At 46.8% G+C, this 25,185-nt stretch overlaps 1 protein-coding gene and 1 long non-coding RNA gene across 4 annotated transcripts in view; one reads left to right on the top strand and one right to left on the bottom strand.

Moving 5' to 3' along the window:
- Window positions 1-319: 319 nt before the first annotated feature.
- Window positions 320-25,185, top strand: part of KANK4 (KN motif and ankyrin repeat domains 4) — a 37,180-nt gene continuing 12,314 nt past the window's right edge. The window contains exons 1-7 of one of the 2 annotated variants that reach the window (XM_007089865.2): window positions 320-406; window positions 7,429-7,516; window positions 14,249-16,195; window positions 17,502-17,613; window positions 20,540-20,758; window positions 22,204-22,291; window positions 24,467-24,686. In XM_007089865.2, the coding sequence (XP_007089927.1) occupies window positions 7,501-7,516; window positions 14,249-16,195; window positions 17,502-17,613; window positions 20,540-20,758; window positions 22,204-22,291; window positions 24,467-24,686 (2,602 nt within the window). In that variant the 5' untranslated portion in view covers window positions 320-406; window positions 7,429-7,500. Of the gene's footprint in view, window positions 407-1,133; window positions 1,186-7,428; window positions 7,517-14,248; window positions 16,196-17,501; window positions 17,614-20,539; window positions 20,759-22,203; window positions 22,292-24,466; window positions 24,687-25,185 lie in introns of those variants that run through there. The other variant, XM_007089867.3, reaches the window with a different exon arrangement.
- LOC122241406 overlaps window positions 1,329-25,185 on the bottom strand; it is a 35,667-nt gene continuing 11,810 nt past the window's right edge. For both annotated transcript variants that reach the window (XR_006221536.1, XR_006221535.1), the window contains exons 3-4: window positions 11,737-11,837; window positions 1,329-1,805 (exon numbers count right to left, since the gene is read on the bottom strand). This is a non-coding gene — a long non-coding RNA (uncharacterized LOC122241406). The remainder of the gene's footprint in view (window positions 1,806-11,736; window positions 11,838-25,185) is intronic.

Raw genomic sequence — 25,185 nt, 5'->3', positions numbered from 1 at the left:
CATGTCTTACCGATAGAGCTTCATTTCCTAGGACACACTCATGTGGCTAGGGCGCACGGAAGGTAAAGGGGATAAGGTCCCCATAATCTTTTTGCTAAGCCTGCATACAGGAGCCCAGATGCTCTCCTGGCTCCTTTTGACACCTACCCCACTGTGTCTCCTTCAGGTCCAGTAGTGGTGCTGGATTTGGAGAGCGTGGAGCCCCTGAGCCTGAGCCTCACACCTGCCTCTGCTCTAAAGAGCTGTGGCTGCAGTGGGCTGGCTGAGACTCTTCACAGCACCTGCCTGGGACACTCTGAGACCGTCCTCCTCCACAGCTGCCTTCTCCCGGGCTCCTGAGCCTGCCCTTCTGAACTCACTGGTCCGTGCCGCAGTTAGAAGCCCTGCCCGGAGCTGGATTCTTATAGTAGGTATTTTCCTTTCTCTTTCTGCCAGAATAGGATGCATTTTGGTCCTGGGGCATCAGACTGGTAGAGTGGCAGGAAGCAGAAGCTGCCAGTCTGGTCCTGGGATCTCACTGATCATCATATCTTCCTGCTCTGCCCCAATAGACTTCAAGTCACAGATCCAGGCAGCTGGCAGTCTAGGGATTGCTTGCGGAAGCTTTGTATGGTTGTGGGACCCCAGGAGGTGGGTGGGGGAGGAAGTTTCTAAAGCAGAGCTTAGAAGAAAGAGATGCACCACTGGAGGGTTTCAGCTCCTAAGGACAATCCCTGTGTCCTCATTAGGAACAATTTTATTAATGAGCCACCCAAGCTGCAGGAAGAGAGAAGGAAAGCATAATTAATTATGACCCCTCAGAGAAGCGCTTAGAGTCGGGGCAGTCAGAGGAGGAAGGCGTGTGCTGCTTCCGAGTCTTTAGATGTGGCCGCAGCTCTGGGAACTAACTTTGCAGTTGAAGGATTGGAGCTTTCCTCTTTCTGCAAGATCGGGTATCAGCTTATTGAGCATTGAATTCCTGCCTGACCCTGCTCCCCTCTTCCCGGGAGTGAAAAGGAAGTCAGTATTTGCTTTTCCAGCAAGGTCACGGATCACCTGACCAAATCCTTTAACAGCTGGGAAGCCAGTGCTGCTGTGCTGAACTCATGAGCCATCAGCTCTGGTCCAGCAGCCAGAACCTCGCTTTCCGCAGGGAGACGACTTCTCTCGCTCCAGGTTATGGCAAGGGGAGGATGCCAGGGGAAGGTAATGTGGTTACAGCTTTCCTCCCGACAATTTTCTTTTCCCGAAGCTCCAGATTCAGCTGCTGCATTGCAGGGAAAAATGACAGACACTTGCCGAAAAATGTGAGACCGGAGTTAATGAGGTTGTGTTAATGTGTCATTTATTGAGAATGAGTTATCTCTTTGTTTCCTGAGTCGGCGGGAAGGGAGCTGGCTGGAGAACTCCATAGGCAGAATCTTTTTTAGGAGTGCATCTCACCTCCCCGGGTGTTTGGGCTTCAGTGCTCTCGCTCTCAATGTTAAGTAGTCCTGTCAGATGCCTCCTGCTTCTCAGCACAGGGGACATTTACACTTGAAGGCATGGGGCCCTGGAATGGGGAAACAGGAAGCTCTCGTCTTTTTGGCAGGATTCGTAAGAGGTATGGGTAATTTTTTTTTCCCTCTTTTGGAAAGAGTGCTTTGTCTTTGCAAGTGATTGTGCAGGGATTGACAGGGTTGCTGTTTGGTGCACTACCTTGCTAAATATTTGACTTTGTAAGGTTGAATTCTCCAAGAATCATCGTGGCAGTACGGCTGTGCTTTGAGCCAAGGGTTCTTTTCAAGGAAATCCAAGGTGCTATTTATTTTGGCATGCGGCCTGTCCTAGGATGAAATACGGCATTTTTATGATTGCAGAATAAAGAGAGGTTTGAAGAGAATAAAAGTGCAGAACTAGGTTTCAGTTTCAGGACTAACTAAAGGAAGGTTTCTTTGTATTTGGATTCGAGGTTAGGAATGAGACTGTAAATGGCATCGTAAAAGGGATAAATGTGGGTAGGGAGAAGGTGTAAGTATACACGGCAGGAGTCGGGCTGACTAGGGGAAATCAGACTGTTTCTTCTAATGTGGCTTCGTAGTTACACAGGGACTGTCAGACTGACTGCCTCTGTGGTGAATTTTGAACGGGCAGCCTCAGTCTCCATCTCTTCACTACCCACTGGCTTTGAGAGGCAGTGTGGAGTGATGGAGTGACACAAACTGTCCTACCCCTAATTTACTGGGAACTTTGGATTGGCCACTTAGCCTCATTGGGCCTTCGATTCCTCATTTGTAACTTGGAGATGATACCATGAACTGAGTGTCTACCATACGTTAGGTTGTGAGGGTGTGGAGGTGGGGGTGAAGGGCACAGAAATGAGTCCTGCAGGAATTCTGACCTTCACAAGCTTGTAGAATAGGAGGGGAGAAGAGCTAGAGACAGACAAATCTATATACACTCGAAACATAAAGCTATATATACTCGAAACATCTAGAATGTGATGAGCTAATGAGAGGGCATTCTTGATCCTGGGATAAGCCATAAACAAATGAAAAGTTACATAACAGGACCAGGCATTATAAGGTTCTGTTAACGGCATCGGGTAATAAACTGCTTTATGTCAGAATTGTTAATGCTTTAGAAGGTTGCAAAATTCCATTTGAAAGGGGAATTCTGTCCAACAAGGCTAATTTTCATATTCAGTTGTGTTGCAAAGTAGCATGCGTTGACGTGGCAATTATTCTTCCATTCCACTCACCTAACCACATGAAATATACACCCTCAGCTAAAATCTAAGATGTCCACCATAAGGACGATGGGCCGAGTACAGAAGTCTGGGGTGGGTGGAGGCCGGCAGCGGCATGATGTGGGCATGACAGTTCTCTCCTTTCCTTCCTGTGTCTAGCCCTTTCGAGTGCAAGCTTGCTATGCCCTCTTCTTCAGAGTGTTGGGGTGTCAGCTCCATTTGATTTCTATAACCTTGGAATGATTAATTTTAGCAAAATTCAAGTTTAAGAGAACTATTAGAAGTCTCCGTAGAGTTCTTTTTAGTGAAATTTGATCTAATGTGTGCTGCATAATTATTTGAAGCCCTAGGATCTGATACATCAAGGACTGAGTCCTGACTCAAACCAAAGCTGGTGAGTGTGACTGAACTCTCTGACGGGATGGTGGGTTTGTGCTGAAGGTCCTTCTGCACCCAGGTGGCCCCCTCTTGCTTAGGAGGAGCCTTGTTGTGTGGTGTCCAGTCCTAGAGAAGGAGATCACACACACCTTTGGCTAAGAGACCTTACAAGAGAGCGGTCTCCTTATCCATGTCCAGAAGGCGTTTTGTGCATACTTGTGAGAGAAGCAGAGAAGCATCTAAGACAGGAACATCTCCCCTCACAGAGAGAGCTAGGGATCGGTCACAGCATTAGGGCTGGGCAAAGGTTTATAAATCACTTCTGTTCCCAGGACACGATTGGAGTTGGCTAGATTTGAGGGCAAATCCTGCTCTAACACCTGCTTGTTATGGGACTTTGGCAGGCCTGTAAACCCTCTCAGCCTCAGTCTCCCTATCTGAAAAGTGGGGACCATAATAATAATGTCCTTGAGGCTATGGTGATGACTGCATGAGATAATTTGAGCATGTCAGGTGCTCTGACACTTGCCTGCTGCTCAATAAAGCTGTGGGGTAGAAGGAAGGAGGAGGGGGAAACCATGATGATGATGGAGAGACAGGCTGAGGGGCCATGCCTAGGGTTTGTGTCCTCACCCTTTCTTCCCTAGGCTTCACCTCACAGCTGCCAAGCCTTTCCTGCCCTCCAGCATCTGGGAGGCTCCCCCACCGACTGTGGACCTGTGGCACTGAGATCAGTGGCAGTGTCCTCTGTCTGGAAACCCTTTCTTTTCTTTCTTTTTTTAAAAAAATTATATTTATTGCGCCTGGGTGGCTCAGTTGGTTAAGCTTCTGACTTTGGCTCAGGTCATGATCTCACGGTTTATGAGTTTGAGCCCCGCGTTGGGCTCTGTGCTGACAGCTCAGAACCTGCTTTGGATTCTGTGTCTCCTTCTCCCTCTGCCCCTCCCCTGCTCATGCTCTGTCTCTGTCTCTCAATAATAAATAACAACGTTAAAAATTTTTAATTTAAATTTAAAAATTTAAAAATATATGTATTTGTTTTTTAATTGAGATCATTGAAACATAACTGACATAATATTGTGTTAGTTTTAGGTGTACAACATGACTTGATATTTGTATTTATTGTTAAATGGCTTCTACAATAAGTCTAGTTAACTAGTAACCATAGTTACAAACTGTGTAACACCATAGTTACATAGCTACAACTATGTGAGATATGATGAGAACTTTTAAAAAATTCCTGCATAGTAGGGGTGCCTGGGTGGCTAAATCGGGTAAGCATCTGACTCTTGATTTCAGCTCAGATCATGATCTCAGGTTCATGGGATTGAGCCCCACGTTAGGCTCTGCACTGACAGTATGGAGCCTGCTTGGGATTCTCTCTCTCCCTCTCTCTCTGCGCCTCCCCTGCTTGTTCTCTCTCTCTCTCTCAAAATAAATAAATAAACATTTAAAAAAATTCCTGTATAGTTAACATACGGCATTATGTCAGTTTCAGGTGTATATTATGATTCAACCATTCTATACATTACTCAGTGCGATCATAAGTGTACTGTTAGTTCCCTTCACCTGTTTCACCCATCTCCCCACCCACCTCCTTTAATCATCAGTTTGTTCTCTATAGTTAAGAGTCTGGGTTTTGTTTGTTTGTTTGTTTTTTAATAAAAAATTTTCGTAAGTTTATTTATTTTGAGAGAGATAGACAATATGTGCACATGCGCAAGGGAGGGGCAGAGAGAGAGCGAGAGAGAGCATCCCAAGCAGGCTCCATGCTGTCAGTGCAGAGGCCGATGTGAGGCTCAAACTCATGAACCGTCAGATCATGACCTGAGCCGCAATCAAGAGTCAGATGCTTAACCAACTGAGCCACCCAGGTGCCCCTTGTCTCCTGTTTTCTTTGTTTTTGTTTTCTTTCTTAAATTCCACATATTAGGGAAATTATATGGTATTTGTCTTTCTCTGACTGACTTATTTCAGCTAACATAATACCCTCTAGACCTATCTATGTTGTTGCAAATAGTAAGATTTCATTCTTTTTTATGGCTGAGTAATATTCCATTATATATATGTGTGTATTGATATATATATATATATATATATATATATATATATCAATATATATATATCACACTTACAATGATAGGTTTTAAGATCTACTCTCTTAACAACTTCTAAATATGCAGTACAGTGTTATTAACTATAGTCCCCATGCAGCACATTATATCCCTATGACGTATTTATCTTCTAACTAGAAATTTGTACCTTTTGACCACTGTCACCCATTTCACCAACCATCCCCACCCTGCCTCTGACAGCCACCAATCTGTTCTCTGTATCTATGGAATCAGGTTTTTTTAGATTCCACAAACAAGTGAGATCATATGGTATTTGTGTTTCTCTATTTTACTTAGCATAATGCCCTTAAGATCCATCCATAATTGTCACAAATGGCCAAGACTTACTTCTTTGTCATGGCTGAGCAATATTTCATCGTATATATGTATACACCACTTCATTATTTTTTTTTTAATTTTTAATGTTTATTTTTGGGAAAGAGAGAGAGAGACAGAACTTGAGCAGGGGCAGGGCAGAGAGAGAGGGAGACACAGAATCTGACACAGGCTCCAGGCTCTGAGCTGTCAGCACAGAGCCTGACGTGGGACTCGAACCCACAAATTGTGAGATCATGACCTGAGCCGAAACCAAGTGTCAGACGCTTAACTGACTGAGCTAGCCAGGTGCCTGTATACCACACCACCTTTATCCTTTCATCCGCTGATGGACACGTAGGTGATTTCAGAACCTTTTCTTTCTAGCAAGGGTGACCCTCCCTTGCCCCAGGTTAGAACCTTCTAGGTCTCTCCACCTTCTGCCTGGTTAGCAGGACACTTGCCCTTCTTATCCCCAGTTTCTCTCTACTCCAGCTCTCTACCACCCCCAGACTCAAGTACTTATCGTCCCAAGGTAGGTGAGGTACTTCGTGTCAGCATTCCCTCTGCAGAGAATGTGTCTGCACATAGAAACCCGGCCCGCCCTTCAGGGCTCACTCTTCTACAGGGAAAGGTCCCTCTGGCAGCTGCATGGAAGGTGGTAGTTTGGAGTGCTCACAGAAAAGAGGACACATGAAAATCTTCCAGGCAAACTTTAGACTTCCTCTCATTTGGTGGGCGTCACATTTCCCAGCCCTCTTCTCCAGTTTACTTGTTTGCTCACCTTCGTTCCATCCTGGATTGTTGGAGGCCACCCCTCATCCATCTGTCACTCCCAGTTTCCCTCAATCCTCCCCTCATCCCTGGTATGCTTTTCTGGTCTCGAATTCATTGTCAAACACATTGGAATTCCTGAAACAACTCCGCTTCCACTGCTGCGGTGTCACAGATAATTCATTGTTATGATGTGTGTGGAGTTACAATCATAAAAAGACAATTTTCCTAGGTGATTTATTATAATGGGGGTAGGCTCCAGGTTGTTTACCATTCAAAGAAAGAGTCCAGGGAATGGATTAAAACTTTGGGGAGAATTTATGATTAAACCTCAAGGTATCCTAATTCAGAGTCAGGACAGTTTTCTGCTTGAATAGTTTCTGATGTCTTTGGACCACCCAGCTTGAACTTCCCTTGTCCTGCCCGTGGTTAGAAATCACTTCTAAGTATCGGCTCCTACTCAGTACTTGCAATGATCTCGCCCCTGTTTTGAATCTGATTGGGACGTCACAGATCATTTATAGATACTCTGATTCCAGTATTAAAAATAAATGGATTATAATTCTTTTACCATAATGGAGGGGGGGTTGATTACAGCTTTTGATGTTATGGAAGGAACACCGTGATAGTTGTCAGAGCCCTGGGTCTGGCTCCAGCTCTGTCACTAGAATGCTGAGAGGTCCTGCACAGAGCAATTAGCTACTTTAGAGTTTGTTGATTTATTTATTTATTTTGAGAGAGAGAGAAGGAGAGGACCCCAAGCAGACTCCATGCTGTCAGCGCAGAGCCTGACATGGGGCTCACAATTCATGAACCGTGACATCATGACTTGAGCCGAAATCAAGAGTTAGACTCGTTAACTGACTGAGCCACCCAGGTGCCCTGAGAGCAATTGACTTCTGAGCCTCAGTTTCTTCATCTGCCAAGAGAGCAGGCTGGGCCAAATGCTTCCTTTGTTGTTAACCATTGCTAACATCCTGTGAAGTCATGCCCAGGATTGGACACACTGTAGGAGGGAGTGTGAAGCTCATGGGTATCCCTGGGAGAAACGCAGGGATAGGAGATCTTTGGTGTTATGTTGCCTCCATACTTATTCTAGCTGTAGGTAATAAGACTCCACTTTCCTGTCCTTCCTTTTAGGACTCTCCAACGAGTTTTACAGACTTCCTGGATGAAGAGTGCCTGAGAGACTGACAGTCTGCGTTCCCTAAGATGGAGAAGACAGATGGTAGGCAGGCCGCTCTGTACTCCCTGGTCTAAAGCGAGTACTTGGGTTGGAAAGGGATTGCCTTCACAGATCCTGGAAACAGCCTAAGGGAGACCCACAAGAGACATTCCCCAAATAGACAGTGCTGGGAGACCCAAACCATGTATTTCAGGTATGAACAGCAGAAGGTGGTAGAGGATGAAAAGTTTCACGTCTGTGTCGCACTTGTGTAATTTTTGGACAGTTTTCTCACCTCTTCCAAGCACGGAGAAGGCAGCAGGATGCCCTCACCCATTACCCTCATTTTTTTTTTTTTTAATGTTTGTTTCTTTTTGAGAGAGAGAGACACAGAGTGTGAGCGCGGGAGAGGCAGAGAGGGAGACACAGAATCCGAAGCAGGCTCCAGGCTCTGAACTGTCAGCACAGAGCCCAACGTGGGGCTCGAACCCATGAACCGTGAGATCATGCCCTGAGCCAAAGTCAGACACTTCACCAACTGAGCCACCCAGGTGCCCCTTGTTACCCTCATTTTAAGGATAAGGAACTTGATGTCTGAGAAAGAGGCACAATATGGTGAAAGAGCCTTCATTTATACCTGGGTGACTCTCCCTGTCATTTAACTCCTCTGAGTCTCAGTCCCCTCATGTATCAGTTAACTTTGCTGTGTCACAAACCAGTCAAAAATTCATTGACTTAAAATAAAGACATTGACTATTTCCCAAAATATTCTGTGGGTTGTCTGGACCATTGTTCTACTCTGATATTTGATATGTGCTGGGCTTATTCATGTGTTTGTGGTCTTCTGGGTGACTTGGCCGGATGATTTAGAATGGACATATTTACATCACTGGTGGTTGACTCCATGTCACCTGGGGCACAGGTAATGATTTGGCCATGTGTTTCTCATCATCCAGCAGGCTAGCTGGGGCTTATTCACACAGTGGCCGAAGCACAGCAAGCACGGCAAGAACGGACAAACCCCAGGGGCACCTGGGTGGCTCAGTCGGTTAAGTGTCCAACTTCAGCTCAAGTCATGACCTCACAGTTTGTGAGTTCGAGCCCCACATCAGGCTCTGTGCTGACAGCTTGGAGCCTGGAGCCTGCTTCAGATTCTGTGTCTCCCTCTCTCTCTGACCCTCCCCCACTCACACTGTCTCTGTCTCTCTCAAGAATAAGTAAACATTAAAAAAAAATTTTTTTTTAAAGAACAGACACACCTCAAAGTGCCAGCAATTTTCAAGTCTCTGCATTTGTCACATTTGCTGTTGACCCACTGGTCAAAGCAAGTCACAAGGCCAAGCTCAGGGTCAATGTGGGAGGGGAGTGTCCAAGAGTGGGGTATGATTGTGGCTGTTTTTGCAAACGGTCTACTGCCCCTCAGCTATAAGCAGGTATAAATACCTACTTCATAGGGTTGGTAAAAGGCTAACTGAGATAATGCATGCAAAGTTGTTAAGTAATAACTATCTTGCACAACAAATGTCTTCATAAATATTCCCTTCTTCCCCTGTCCAGGAAACATGCTCAAGGTTATAGAGGAGATCCGGATCTCCTGACTTTCTAATGAAATGCTTTTTCCAGATCACAAATGTCAGGAAACAGGAGTGCCTATAATCCCCCTGAATCACATGACCTTTAACCAGCACAGGACTTAGGGACCAGACGGCAACTCCAGCCCTGCCTCTTCCTTCTTTCCAAATGTAGTCACTGTATATGTCAAGAGTCTGCCTTTCTCCCCAGAGAGCTGCCTTTTCAGTGCATCCATGGAAGTGGTCCCACAGAACACAAGCTAATTCTCTTAATGCCCTGGGGGCCTGTCATTCCTGCCTGCCTCATCTGTCCCAGCTCAGCTCAGCAACCGCCGCCCCGCCCTCCGCTGTGCTCCACGTGATTACTCACAGCTAGCTCAACAAAGGCACCCCTCCCTCAGGCACAACCACCTCACAAAATAAAGGCTGAAGAGGGAAAAAGCTTGGTCGCTGTCTTAAGCCTTCTGAAGAGGCTGGCTCATTAAATCTCCCTTCCTTCTGGCTGTGTTTTGGGTCACTTTCTCTATAGTTTCTGTTTTTCCTATTTCCTTCAGAAAATGAATATAAGGTTTTGGCCTTTTCTTCCTCACTTAAAAAAAATTTTTTTTTTAACGTTTATTTATTTTTGAGACAGAGAGAGACAGAGCATGGACAGGGGAGGAGCAGAGAGAGAGGGAGACACAGAATCCGAAACAGGCTCCAGGCTCTGAGCTGTCAGCACAGAGCCCGATGCGGGGCTCGAACCCACAGACCGTGAGATCATGACCTGAGCCGAAGTCGGACGCCCAACCGACCAAGCCACCCAGGCGCCCCTCTTCCTCACTTTAAATATCTCTGATTGGTTAGCTCACCTGCTGCACTTCACTGTGTTCCTCAAGATAACCACTGTGGCATCTCCCCCCTTCCCCAGTCCCCTTCCGATCCCCTTTCTTGCATCTGTGTGTGTCTTAGGCTCACAACTGTTTGCAGGTCATTTCCAAGGGTCTAGTGATCTGGCATGCTTTCAGACTCTGTAGGGAATCCTAGGTAGCTCTGAGCCTATATATCTTACTTTTTTCTTCTCCCCTGACTCCTTTTCCTAGTTTCCCCAGAATTATCTTCTTGGACTCTTGAGGCTGTCATTCTAACACAAAGCTAAATATTCCAAGGAATGAGCACACCTTCAGCAGATCCTCCCCTGCCTCACTCAGCACCAGCCTATCTTGCCTTTCTCAAGTCCCTGCGCTGTATTCTTTCTACGGCATTCATGCTAACAACCGCAATGACTCTGTCAGTTAGGTATTATTATCACCACGTTACAAATGGAGAAACTGAGGCATCAGGAAATTAAATAATTAAGTAATGTTCCCAGAAGTAGGAAATGACAGAGCCAGGATTCAAATCCAGCCAGTTTGGCTATGTGTTCATTTATCCGATCTGAAGCTCATTTTGAGCAGAGACGGTCCTCTTAATTAATTCTTGCCCTGGCCCAATGCCTGGAATTCTGAGGTCCTGCATACCTGTCACCAGGTAGAATTAAGAAGAGCAGGGCCAAATGTGAGCACAGGTCTGCTGGCATATTGGATCAACTCCCTCATACAAGGTCCAGCATTCCTATTACACTGGGAGGAGAAGGAACACAGTGGTGGGTGGCAGGTAGAGCAGGTGTGTGTGTGTGTGTGTGTGTGTGTGTGTGTGTGTGTGTGTGTGAGAGAGAGAGAGAGAGAGAGAGAGAGAGAGAGAGATAACCCATAGGGCTAGTTTAGGAAAGCACCTATTAAATCTATCATCCTGGATGGCTGCTCAGTCTCCAGACTCCTTTGGTTTCCTTCCATCTCCCTTGTGGAAGATTTTGCCTTCGAATCTGCTGTTTCTTATTTGATGCTATTATTGTATTTGTGCTCTGGACCTGCTCCCAGAGGCCACTGGGTAAATCAGCCTCAATTGAATTGAGGCAATAAGCAGATAAATAATGCAGCCTCTCCTTTAGGAGAGTTCCTTGCCTTCTGGGTCATAAATCTGCTCTCTACTTAACTTTAGACAAATACCTCCTCTCTGATTAGGTCTGTCCCTGTAATCCAGGAGGCTGCAGGGCCGACCAGTAGGCTTAAGAGTACAGTCAAGTGTAGCCTGGAAAACTAACAGAAAAGCAATAGCTCTCAGTTACTGAAACTACTAGTGTGCCTCTTTGGGAAAGCATTGTTGGTAAAACATTGTGTGGGTAAATGGGAACTTATTTGTTATGGGGGGGGAGGGGGTTGAGACGTATTTACTCCTCATTGCCTGAAGTTCAGGTACCTGCCACAGAAATGGTAGAATCCAACGAAGACCATCCTGTGGATGAGCACCAGTGCCTCCTTTTGTTCCTTGCTATGGTTGTGACGTAACTGTGTAAAGCCTATGGCTTTACTGAGCCTACTAGGCTTGATTGTGTCAGTGTGCACACCATGAACCTTTGCGTGTCTAGTTGATTTCATTTAGTTCTTTGGAGGTAACTGTACTTCTCTAAACACAGAGGGCCACCTGAAAAGCATGTGACACTGGCCAAAAGGAGAGATCAGACGAGCAAGTGGGAAGAACTCAGGCCCAATATGTCATCACATGTGGGAAGAAAGCAGCCCCCCAGAAGCTACCCCAGGTAGCACCATCAACTGCACCCTTTTTCTTTAACTTGTCCCTTTCCATTCATTCCTTTCTCTTACCTTGACCATGTCAGCCTTTAGCTTCTCTTACCTTGACCATGTCAGCAGGCTCCCAAATGGTCTTGAGGCATTTGGTTTGTCCTTTTTGCAGTCCTCTGTGAAGATACTCTTTGAGAAGCCACAGTTGATTACCTGCAGAGTGAAGTCAAGGCTTGTTGGTGTGCATGTGAACTGCTCCAAGATCTGGTTCTTGCTGACTTTTCCACTTGTCTCTTTCTACTCTTCTCTACCTCACTTGGAGCTCCAGCCACATCAACTGTATTTACAGAACTCCAGAACACTATGACATTGCACACCTCCATGCCTTTGCACATTCTCCGATGTGTATCTAGAATCTGTGCTATTTATTGCTGTGTAACAAACACCCCAAAACTTAGTGGCGTAAAACAAGAATGTATTATTAACACAGCTTAGCTGAGTGGTCCTCACTCAGAGTGCCTCACTGTCACAGAAGTCAGATGATGGCTGAGACTAGAGTCATCTGAGGGCTCTTTTACTCATGCCTGGCACCTGGGCTAGCATGGCTGGAACAGCTTGGGCTGGCTAAGCACGTCTCACCCTCTTTCCCCATCTCTTCCGTGTGGGGCTGTTAGGGCTTCCGCACAGTATGGCAGTCTCAAGGAAGATTGACTTCGTATGTGGCATCTGCCTTTCCACTGAGTGTGCATTCTAACAGACCCAGGTGGAACTCCAGGCTTTAACCTTGGAATTCCCTCAGCATCATTTCTACCATATTATTTTGGTCAAAGCAGTCACAGGCCAGCTCAGATTCAAAGGGGTGGAGAAACAGACTCTGCCTCTCACTGTGGGATTCCCTTGCCTGTATGGAGGGTGGGAAGTGATGGTGGCCATCTTGGAGATAAACAGCTACAATGTCTTTCACCCTCTTGTTCTCCTGGTAAATTCCTGTTTGTTCATTTTATGTCCGTCTTAGGTCACTTTTGTGAAGTCATCCCTTTCCTGCCAAGGCAGAATTAACCTCCAAGCCTAAGAAAAGTACTTTTTAAAAGTTTATTTACTTTTATAATTAAAAAAAATTAATGTTTATTTATTTTTTGTGAGCAAGAGACAGACTGAGCATGTGCGGGGGAGGGGCAGAGACAAGAAGGAGACACAGAATCCGAAGCAGGCTCCAGGCTCTAAGCTGCCAGCACAAAGGCCAACGCAGGGCTTGAACTCACAGACTGCAAGATCATGACCTGAGCCGAAGTCAGATGCTTAACCAACTGAGCCACCCAGGTGCCCCTAAGTTTGTCCCCTTCTGTGCACCCAGGCAAATCCACTTCCATTATGAGGCATCGGTTTTCTATGTTTTGTGTTTCCACAAAGATAATAACTACAATATTGAGCACGTGTTGAGTGTTTATTATCATGCGAAGCACTTTATAAATATTAATTAATCAGTTCTCACAATAATCTCATCTTGCTATTGATATTTCCATTTTATAGATGATGAGACATAGAGAGGCTAAGTCATTTCCCTAAGGGTCAAAATACAGACCAGGCTTTTGAACCTGCATTCTTGATCTCTGTGCTGTCCATTAATGTTCTCTCCTGAGCTAAGCAATTTTGGAGCATGTTTAGCAGAATGTTAGGGGTGTTACATGAGAACAGACGATTTAACCTGAAGAAGTCCTTATGGATGCAAATAGTTGAAGGACTGACTTGTTCTCAGCATTCACTGCTGGAGTCAAGAAAATCAATGGTGCCTTGGTGTGATGAACTTTGTCATCACAATGTCCCCTGATAGTCTGGGCTGCCCTGAAAAGTCATGAGTCCCACCCCTCTCAGAGGATGTACACCAATGTTCCTTTCGACGTGGCCCTTTTTCCTTACTAGCTTTTATCCAGTCTGTGAAGAATATGGTATTTCCTCACCTGACATGAGCTTTTGAAAGTGAAGCACTTTTACTCATGTTTGTAAAGCACTAAACAGTTTTCAGGTGGAAAAGAGCAGGAGCTGTGCATGACTACATGTTCCAATTCTCTCTGATCCTCCTGTATCTGAAGGCTGACACATATGAGGTAGCTTAAATAATACAGAAGACATAACTCCTTGATATCTCTGGCTTCGGCAAGCTTTACTAGTATCTATTTGAATAATGCAAGGTTCTTTCTTAATGTTGAGGCAGTTGTGTATTTTATCCTTCAAAACCTTCAGTATTCATAATTTCCAATTAGTACCCTGATCCGGCAAATTCCTGGCCACTTCAGTTCAGCAGTTACCGTGACTCAGAACCAGAAAAACAGTATGAGACCATTTTATTTTGCTGGTCTGTGGGCAGATTCCACAGCAGTAACTGAGATGAATACTGCAAATTGGAAACTATTTCCTCTACCTATTTCCTTGCAGACATTGGCTAAGTACACACTGATTTAATAACCTGGACTCTCAGCATGGCCGGAAGACTGTGAGAATCTCAGCTTTAATTTAGAGGCTGGGACATTTAGGAGAAGTCTCATGTGAGAGCCTTAAGTCTAAATCACACATATTCGGCTTCACCACCCTGCAATTCTTATTAACATTGTGCTTCTTTTTTACAGGTCTCCCAGCCAAAGACCAGTCCTCTCAGGGAGAGGAAGAGAAAGACCCTCCAAAGAGCCACCCCTACTCTGTGGAGACCCCATATGGCTTTCATTTAGACCTGGACTTCCTCAAGTACGTGGATGACATTGAGAAGGGAAACACCATCAAAAGGATTCCTATCCACAGAAGGGCCAAGCAGGCCAAGTTTAGCACTTTGCCCCGAAACTTCAGCCTTCCTGACAGCAGGGCTCGCCCCCATGCTGCTCTTCCCCACCAAAACTGGTCCCCAGTGGTGCCAAGGAAGGTGCCGCTGGGGACAGAGGAGCGAGCCCAGTCGTTGCCACCTGGTGAACATGTGCAAGCCTCCACCAGCGGGAGTGACGTGAGCTACCACAGAAAGGCCCTGCTGGCGGAGACAGCCAGACATTTGGAGGCCGCAGCCCCCAGGGAGGCTGAGCTGGCCTCCGGGAGTGGACGGCCCCAGCTCTTGAGGGCATCCAGCATGCCAGCCACACTGCTGCAAAACAGGGCCTCAGAGGACCCAAGCCTAAACTCAGGTCCCCCCACACCTCCTGCCCTCCCTCCCCTTCAGGGTGAAGGCAATGTCTGTGATGGCACCTTTGGCCCTGCAGATGGATTTGCGGGCTTTCAAAACTCCACCCCACGAGCAACAACTCAACCCAAAGTCAGAGAGTTTGGGGACCTGGTGCCAGGGATTCCAGAGCTGGTCCAGGAAGGCGCTGAGCCTCCAGAGGATGCAGATGATGAGGAGGCTCCAAATCACCTCTCTTTCCCAAGTCCTCCCTTCTCATCCCAGGATGCACTGATAGTTCTCGAGGATGAAGAAGATGAACACAAAACCCCAGAAGCAGAGGTAGTGGTCACCCCTGGCTCCCCAACACCAAGTCCCCCACCTCTGCCATCACCCATCCCTGAGAACGAGTTCCCCCTAGAAGAAATAGAGCTCAACATCAGCGAGATCCCACCCCCACCACCTGTGGAGATAGACGTGAGAAGCATTGGCGTCCGGGTCACAGAGGAAAGCCTGGGCCTCCCCACGATGGATCCCATCAGCATCTCCAGCCTGAAGCAACAGCTGTCTGCCCTTGAGGGTGAGCTATCTGGAAGAACTGAGGAACTGGCCCAGGTCAGAGCTGCCCTCCAGCAGCAGGAGGAGGAAATTAAGGCTAAAGGGCAGAGGATTCAAGAACTAGAGTGCACTGTAGCTCAACTGGCAGACAAGCTTAGCCATGAGAACGCCAGAGATGCTCAGGGCCAGACTGACGCCATGGTCAACACTGACCCCCTCCATGGACTCTTGACCAGGGAGTTGTGTGACAAGAGCATTGAGGTCAACCTTCTGGGCAGCACAGGATCTGAAAGCTGGAGGGCTGGAGGAGAGGAGAATGGGCTCTTATGGGGGCAGGACAGCCACAAACCGGGGGATTGGAGCCCAGCAGAATTCATGCCACCATCTCAGCTCTCACTGCCACAAGGACCCGAGATGGTCCTCACGCCCTCTTTACATAGCTGCCTCTCCACTGAGCTGAGGATCGAAGAAACAGGCTCTGAGCTTGAGGGGGACCCTCAGGTGGGAGCCAAGGGTCTGGGCAAGGGACCAGGAGGCTCTCCATGGAGCAGTGATAGAAAGACTCCCCCGGCAGGGAGGGAGGAGGCCAGTTCAGAGCTGCCAGGGAAGGAGCGCCCAGGGAGGCCACCAAGTTCACCAACAGATGCCACTATTGGGCAATATGTTAAGAAGATCCAGGAACTCCTGCAGGAGCAATGGAGCTGCCTGGAGCACGGGTACCCGGAGCTGGCCAGTGCCATCAAGCAGCCTGCCTCCAAGCTCAGCAGCATCCAGAGCCAGCTACTCAGCTCCCTCAACCTGCTGCTGTCTGCCTACTCGGCCCACGCTCCACCCCAGAAGGAGCCCCCGGCCCCCGCCTCCTCTCCGCCGATGGGTGAATACTGGTCCCCGACACAGGGAACCATTTCTCCTCTACCTGGCGAGTCAAAGGGAAAAGGGATTTTAATTGCATGCATATATATGTATTTTTAAAAGGTTTAAGCAGCTCGGGGAACCCAGTGGAATAAAAACCCATCTATGTAACAGTGGAGGCTCTGTGCCCCTACTCTTGTCCTTGCTCTAAGGTTGGGCCTGACTGCAGGCTGTGCAGGCCTGTACAGCTGTGCAGATAGCACAGAGCACAAAGATGCCGGCCAGGGAAGTTAAACGGGAGCTGAAATTCAGCCCACACTCACTCGCCAAGTCTGCAGCACTGTGTCCAGCCAGAGGGGTGCCTGTTTCTCATTTCCATGGCGCAAAGGCAATGTCTAGGGCAAGAATGGCCCTGGCTGTGTGTACTCTAAACCTCAGCCTGCCTTCGCTGTTTCCTGGGCTCTTGCATTCCTGTGGTCCTCTCTGGTTCTTGCACAGTAGAGGTTTTCTCTAGCCTGGTTTTGGAGGAGCATGATGTTGAGATCGGAAATATTTCACTGAATACTTTGTGTGTGTGTGTGTGTGTGTGTGTGTGTAAGAGAGAGACTGAACGATACATGTGGAAGTCGACCCTTTGGCTGAGCACACTTCCTCTTGTAAGAGATCACACACTTTTCTGTTGCATAAAGTGGAACCATATTTTGCTTTGCTCAACGAGCGGGGCGCAAGTCTGCTTCCTGCCGCAGATCACAAACTGGCTGCTTTTTCCTGATGTCGGTGCTATTTCCAGTCTTGCCCATTGGAAAATGCCTCCCATAACTGTGAGCACAGCAAAAGAAGCCATGTTCTCGTTCACGTGTCTGCTCTACCTGCCCTGCATCGCAGGTGTCAACTGGCTTGTGAGCCAGTAAAGACCACTGAGGTGCCCTCCGGCAGAGGTGGGTGTTGGAGCAGAGGTCATGTGAATGGACTTCTGCTCCTGTTCTGCCATTCACTGAGCAAGTCTGAGCCTCAGATTTCCCTCCAGAAAACAGGGACGATAATGGCACACACACCACATGGCTCTTCTGGAAGAGTGCCACTAATTCCACTCCATCATCCACACTCAGAAGGGCTTTGTGGACAGGGACAGGTCAGCTGGTGTTGACCAGAAGGCCAGGCCTCCTCAAAGACCTTCACAATATTTGATTTACATTATCTAGTGCTCTGTCCCTTTCTACCCCCTTACATATCTTCAGTGTGTATCCGCTCAAAGCAAGAGTACCGGTTTTGCTGCATTCTGGGGCATCCCCAAGATCATTCTAACCTGTGATGTTGTGTCTGCCTAGAGATCTCCCCGTCGACCAGCCTTAAATCCATAATGAAAAAGAAAGACTATGGCTTCCGTGCAGGAGGTAATGGGACCAAAAAGAACCTTCAGTTTGTTGGGGTTAACGGTGGGTAAGCATCGCTCGTGAAGCCCAGACTGCCCCCTCCACACTTCCCATCCCGCTGTTGTCCTTAGTGCTCTCTTTTCCTAGGGGGAAGCATCTGGTTCTCATTTTTCTTCAAGGGAATTAACAGCCCTTTAAAACTCCATCTTGGGTTTGCATGTGTTTGGCTCCTTGCCCGCTGTGGTGGTCTGTCGGATCCCGTGCTTTTAATGTCTCGGTGTTGGTGCCCCCCGGGCCAGGATTCCAGGTGGCTTCTGGGAATTTGGGGAGCACATGGGCCCTTTACAGAAGACATTTAATCTGCACAACAAACACTGAAACCAGGACAAACTCTTAGTTTGTTGAACTTCAAATTTCATCCATTTAGGTTTTTTTCTTCCTTTTAACTAACTTACTGCAAACCAATCCGACATCTTTTAGCGTGAAGAAAAGCAACCAATGCCTATTGACTCAGAACATGAATCAAACCTTATATATTCTAGAGAGTAAATCATTGGCTTTAGAATATTTTCTTTCTTTTTTTTTTTTTTATTTTATTTTTTGAGAAAGAGTATGAGTGGGGTAGGGTCAGAGAGAAAGGGAGAGAGAGAGAATCCCAAGCAGGCTCCAAACTGCCAGCACAGAGCCCGACTCAGACCTCAAATTCACAAAACAGTGAGATCCAAGAGTCGGACACTTAACGGACTGAGCCACTCAGACGCCCCTGGATTCAGAGTATTTTCTAGACCAGTCATCCAACAAACATTTATTAAATGTCAACAAATGTATTAGGTGTCAGTCATAAAAAAAGTGAAATAAATCATGGTCCCTGCCCTGAGCTCATAGTTTGGACAGGGCAGGGAGAAGACAAGAAGTAAAGAGAAAATGCTGATATGCTGAGATGTGTAGAGGAAGAAGTGTAGGCCTAAAGGAGGGGCACATGACCCAGCCAGTGGCAGGCTCCGGTGGTGGCCCCAAAGGGGTCGGAACCCCTGCTTAATTCAGGTCAGATCAGAAGGAAGACACCAGGTTCAAATAAGAGCGATGGCACTGTTGCAGGTTCTGCAAGGAAAACGTCAGATATAAGGAAATGGGATGTCATAGGAGGGTTGCTGTTCTCATTGCCACTCATTTCAGCTTTCGCCAGCTCATGCACAGGAAAGGAGAATCAGCCTAATCTCAAAGTCTAAAAGCAGGTTCTCTCTCCCCTTCTGAAATGCCCCTGACAGTGCCTGCCCTGTGCCCAAACCTGGAAGTCAATCTTGCATCTAGAGCTTGCCTCAGTGTCTACCATTGGCTCCTGTCTCTCTTCCCTAAAATGTGCCAAGTTGGGCCCATGCTGGGGCCCTTGCATTTGCTATCTGTCCTTCCATCCATCTCCCCCACCTCTTAAAGTGCTCCTGCCCCAGATATTCTTCAGTATTTGTCACTTTAGTCCAATGTTTCTCAACCTTGGCTGCACCTTGGAAACCCTGGGGGAGCCTTAAAAATACCAACGTCTGAGTCCCCTCCCTGAAAACGCCAGTTTAATTAGTCTGGGGTGCAGCACAGATATTGGGAATTGATATCCCCTCAAGTGATTATAATGTGCAGCCAGGGTGAAAAAAACTTCTGCTCTAATTAATGTAGCCCCTCCTCCCATTACTCAATCCCATGGTCCTTTATTATCTTACTCATTGTTCTTATCACTATGTAATTATACTGTTTACACGTTTACTTTCTGTTGTTTTCCTATTAGAATATAAACTCAATTAGGACAGGTACTTTGGTATAGCATTTAGAACAATGTGTGACACATAGTAGGTGCTCAATAAATTTCTGTTGAATGAATGAACTGACATCCAGGTGATGTCTTTATGGAAGCAACTGTAAGACAAGAACAGCTTGGTAAATGTAGTCTGTCCCCTACTCCCTTAATCACAAAAGTGAAAGGTGGTTCCAAGCACAATAGAAGAAATATCTGGTTTAAACAAGACAGAATGTGAACACGCCAAGGAGCAGGCTGGGTTTGCAAATCCAGTGAGCACAGGGGCCTTCCATAGGGACCATCATTCAGAGAAAGGGCATGAGGGGGTTCTGTGGAAGCCGTGGCCACTGGTCTCCCCTGGTCTCTGTGGCAGTGTCCAATGGCCCCAGCACCCGAAATCTTCATCCTAACTGCAGCATCCTCTTTCGGGGTCTCCTGTTGACTATCGGCAGAAGGATCAATAAATCTTCCAGGACTTCTCTTCATGGTCTGTGGTCTGTCACCTCAGTGGAGTTGCACATAATTGAATATAAGGATCACTCCTGGGGAGGAGGGGCCACAAGTCAAGGGGCCCGTGCCCTTGCTTTTGCTGTTGCAAGTAATAGCTAAAACAGGCTGCAGCCAGGAAAGGCAGATGCTGGGTTCAGGTACCCTGACTGTTCAGGTTTCCCATGGAACCCTGCTGGGAGTAGATACAGATGGGTCCCTCCTTTCAGAGGTCAGCTGGGCTAGAACAGGGGAGCTAAATGGAAGCCTCATAATCACCTGGAGACGTGATGATTTGTCAGTCAACTCAGAGGATCCAGGGTGGGAGTGGGGATGTTTGCCTAGATCTGGGCCCCTCTCTAGACAACACGTTAGGATTCCCGAAAAAATGCTTCTGTGAGAATCTTGGATTGCTTGTCTGAATCCTCCAAATGCATTGGCCAATTAGGGTATGGGCTATTTACATGTTCACTGCAAAGAGCTCAGTTAATTATCTTTTCTCCCAAAATGGCCTCTGGTGTTAAAGCCACAGCTCTTAACTACATCTTTCTCTGACATAAGGTTCCTGGGAGTCCCCTCACCCAGGTCTGCAGGTATAGAGAATGGAGATGTGGTTTAGCAAGCTGGGAATTATTATCTGAAGCCCACCTGGTTCTTATATGTGTTGACCTGGGCACTGGGTAGGAAGCACAGAATGAGTGACCTTTGTCTTGTTCTCCAGCTATGAGACCACCTCAAGCGAGGAGACCAGCGGTGAGGACAGCTCCCCGGAAGACTTGTCTGACAGCGAGGCTGAGAAGAAATGTGATGGCACAGAACACAAGCAGGGCAAGGAGGCCCACCCCGGCTGCAAGGCCAGGCAGGGCATCCCAGAGGGCACCAGCACCTCAGGCCAGGACGGTGGGCCTCCTGAAGACCTCCCCCATCCCAAGGCTGAGAGGTGAGTCAGATGGGCACGGATGGGAGCACTGATCCTCCGAGAAAGAGCAAGGGCATTTCTTCCCCCTTTTATTCCATTATTTGTTCATTTGTTCATCTTTCTCTCTGTTCACCAGATTTACTGAGTTTCTAATCTATGTTAGGCACAGACGTACTCCTGCCTTCATGGGATATCCTGTCATAGAGCGCTACGTGTAAAGCTAACATGGTCCCAGCACTAGAAATGTGAAGGACTTTACATGTACTATCTTAGATAATCCTTTTAATTATCCTGCAAGGTAGAAATTATTATAATCCCAACTTTACAGATGTGGAAACAGAGGCTTAGAGAAGTTAAGTGACACAGCTAGCAGAGCAGGGATTCTGACCCAGATCTTTTCTGATTCTTACCCATATGCTTTTCTGCCTCTCCCGTTGGCCATGTTGACATAACCCCGTCTTTGAAAGAGATGCGAGGTCATGTCACATGATGAAAAGAGTACTGTCTTTGGAGTTGGACACACTTGGATTCAAATCCTATGTCTGCCACAGGGTCACTTTACACAAGGCACCTAAACTGTGGTTGCCTCAGTTTCCTCATTTGGAATAATGTGGATAACAGCCACCTGATAGGTTTGACCTGAGGACTGGATGAGAAAAAATATGTAAAATGCCTAGCACAGTGCCTGCCACACAGTAGGCTCTCAAGAAATAGTGGAAATAAGGATAGTAAGTACCATAATCATCACTACCACACCCAGCCAGGGGTAGCGACGAGCAGTGAGTGGGATCTGACTGCTAAGTGGGTACACAGGGCTGCTCCAACATGGCAGCACTATAAAGACGTGATGAGGGTAGAGCTTCCTGGTGACCAATGCCATTAAGTCCTACCCTGGGATGGTCTGTCTGCCCTTATACTAACACGGGAAGAGTGCTCATCATTGAGTGCATCCCAGCTTAACTGATTTTCATTTTATTGACTCTGTTAGCATTGATGGTACCCTTCATGAAAGAACAACCTGACAAAATTTGCTAGTATGGATTGGGTTCTTTGGGTTTTTCAAGTCACTGAGGCAGAAAATGTTTTAGCCAAAGTCAGGAAGACAGCCCTTCCTTTCCCAGCATGTCAGGAATTGCAGTTAGGCCCATGGCCCCCAGAATGCTTTGGTGATCTACTCCCTCCTCCTGAAAACAGCAGGATTAAAAGGGCAATGTGCTTGACTCACTCTTCAGAAGAGTTCAGAAGCCAAGCCTCATTGTGGGAGGCTGTATTCAGTGTAATATCCCTTGTCCTGGGAAGTTGCTCAGTGTGGGTGTTTCAGCCGCTGAGAAGCGAAAGTCAAGGTAGGGGATTACTTTCTTTTTTATTAATATGAAGATATATATATGTATATATGTATATATATATATATATATATATATATATATATACATATATATATGTGTGTATTTTTTTTTCTTCTTTAGATATAAGCCTTCAGAAGAATTCCTCAGTGCATGCCGGGCATTGAGCCAACATCTGCCAGAAAGTGGGGCCACCACCGACCAACTCTTGGTACTGTGATTTTTCATTGTCATGGAAGGATGTCCGTGCTGTTTAAGCTGTTAGTTCCAGCTCGGTGACTTTGGTCTCTCGCCTGAGGCGGCAGTGTGGGTGTGCACGGAGTCCCTTTCCTCTGGGTGCCTTCATTTGCCCAAACTCTGCTGCCTAGGTGATGGGTTATGCTGGGAGAGGGGAACCGATGCATTTGCACCAGGAAGCAGCCTGGTGCTCAGAGGCACTACCGAGGGCTATCAGGCGCTGCACCTGAATATCAGGTGTACAACAATCAACAAAACAAAACTGTGTGGCTTAGGCTCAAAATCACCTCACAATTGGAGAGAGCTGTGGGCAGAGTGAAGAGCGTGTGGAATGGGAACCGGGATTCTAGTCCCAGGACCTCTGTGAGATCTTGAGCAAGTCAGTTCACCTCATTAATAAAATGAAGGTGGGCGGTGGGCAGCATGTTTCATTACCCTCAAGCCCTTGTATTTAATTCTGTAGTCTATACTGTTTTTCTTGACGTGTACCTATGGGTTGAGAGACCAAAAGCAAGAAAATATATCTGTTGGTGCCTTAATGGCCACAGAGGTGTAAACAGATAACCATTAGGTTCTACTTTTACTCAAGAAATACTGGCACAGACACATTTTCCCAAGTCATGAGAGCCAGCTGGTAAGCCCCAGTGTGTAACAACCCATAAGCATTTTAGAGCCCATTTTGTTCTCCCTTGCAGAAGAGGCTTAGGGGTAAAAAATGACCGATTCAGCCCAACCCATCTTGATTATTTTATCTCAGCTGATTTTGCAAACAACTGTTCCCAGATTGTTAAAAAACCAGTGTGTGATGTGGATGGATGTTGATCGAAACTCCTGTTACTTATTCTGAGTTACAGAATAAGTAGTTCTGAATGAATTACAGAACTAAGCTGTATGTTCCTTAATATTAGGATCTTTCTCCAGATTCTCCTGAAGATTCCACAGGAAAGGGAGATATTCTGATATATAAAAAATGTTTCAGCCACAAAAGATTCCACTGTTTCTGCCTAGAAGACATAGGGTAACCCGGATGGCTCAGTTGGTAGAACATGCAACCCTTGATCTTGGGGTCGTGAGTTCAAGCCCCACACTGGGCATAGAGTTTACTTAAAAATAAAGTAAACAAGAAACAGAAAAAGAAAAGTGACAGAAGATGTGCAAACCTGACACCACACCCAGGTTAGGTTCAAAGTACCCCCGACCCCCACCCCACCTTCGAGACAAAGCAGGTTGTACAAAGACCTCACTGTGTAGAGCCAGGGACAGGTTAGGGACCCAGCCCTCTTTTTCACCCACATTTGGTAGTTGAGAAAGGTTCAAAATGACTACATGACTTCCAAGGTCATACAACTGAGCCAGGACTTAAGCTTGGCTACATTGGCTTAAGTGACTCCAACTCCAGTCCCTTTCCAGAATGAGTGTGAAGTCACATCCCCATGGTTTCTCCTCCCCCTTACATAAATAACTTAAACATGTTCTATTTTAAACATGTAGGTCATGTAACACAGAGAATCGATGTCATTTATGTCTGGAATTCTCCTCATCGATGGTTCCAAAGGAGCTAAATACTGCAGATAGTGAGGTCCTGCCATGGGTTGTTAAATCATTTTCTCTGAAGGTTCTAGCAAAGCTTAAAAGCCAAAAATAATTCAAGCACAGCTGTTTGGGTTTTATTTTCTAGCATAAATTGGCCATGTTGTTGATCTTAGCTTTCAGCATGCATTTTTCCCATTAGTAAAAATGTTGTGACTTGCTAGTTATGGCTATTGAAAACACACAAAAGTCCTGATAGAGTCTGGGCTAAGGTCAATATTGGCTGGTTATATGAAAGACGGGGCCTTGGTTATCCTGTGCATACAAGGGACACAAGCTAAACTTACAGTAGATTCAAACTGTCACCTAGGACACTGTCACCAGTTATTGTTTGCTCTCCCAGTCCTCTTTCTACCTCACATGGGGGGCTCATCACACAGGTGCAAACTCAACCCCACTAGCTCTGATCCCTCCAGGAGTAAGTCACATGGAGTTACAGGGAGCTGAAGGGCTAGCCGTGAAGCATCCAAAGCTGACTTTTCCTAGTGGGAAGGAACACCCCAGCTGGAGCACCCCAGGCCAGGTAATCTCCTGGAACTGGAATCTGTTGGTATTTCAGAGGCAGAGCTTGAACACCATCAGTCAAGAGTGGTTCCGTGTCTCCAGCCGGAAGTCGTCTAGCCCTGCTGTGGTGGCGGCCTACCTCCGTGGGGTCCAGCCCCACTCCCCACACTTCCTGAAGCTGCTTGTGAACATGGCAGATGGCAACGGGAACACAGCTCTTCACTATAGTGTGTCTCACTCCAACTTCTCTGTGGTGAAGCTGCTGCTGGAGACAGGTCAGAAACAGGTGCATCTGCACAGCCCGGGTCCCTCCTTGAAGGGCAACTTTTGTAGCCACTTCCTTCCAGGGAGGTGATGCTTCACTGTCCTGAGTTCCTCCTGTATTCTAGGAAGTGGACCAGACCACCGTGCCTTTGTTATGTCACTTATTCTTCACAACGCTCTTGTGATGTAGGTATTACTATCCTCACGTTGCTGTGTGGGACAACATCAAGTGGCCTAGGAGTGACAGTGTGGACAGGTGGGTGATGGGGCTGACTGAAGGCATGTCCAGGTCCAGTGTCATCTAGGAGTTCACGAAGGCTGTATGTGGGATATCTAGGAGAGTATCTATAGGAGATTTAACACCCCAAATGATCCTCCGCAGAGTAGGCCCTCTACTAAGCCCCTGGCAAATGAGGTCTCACTTAATCCTCGTAACTCCTGTCAATAGGGATGATTACTCCGATTTTTTATAAGTGATGCAAGTGATGCTCAGAAAAGTCAATAGGCTTT

The sequence above is a fragment of the Panthera tigris genome, chromosome C1, assembly GCF_018350195.1.
Source record: "Panthera tigris isolate Pti1 chromosome C1, P.tigris_Pti1_mat1.1, whole genome shotgun sequence".
NCBI lineage: Eukaryota > Metazoa > Chordata > Mammalia > Carnivora > Felidae > Panthera > Panthera tigris.
This window is presented reverse-complemented; position numbering and strand designations above follow the sequence as displayed.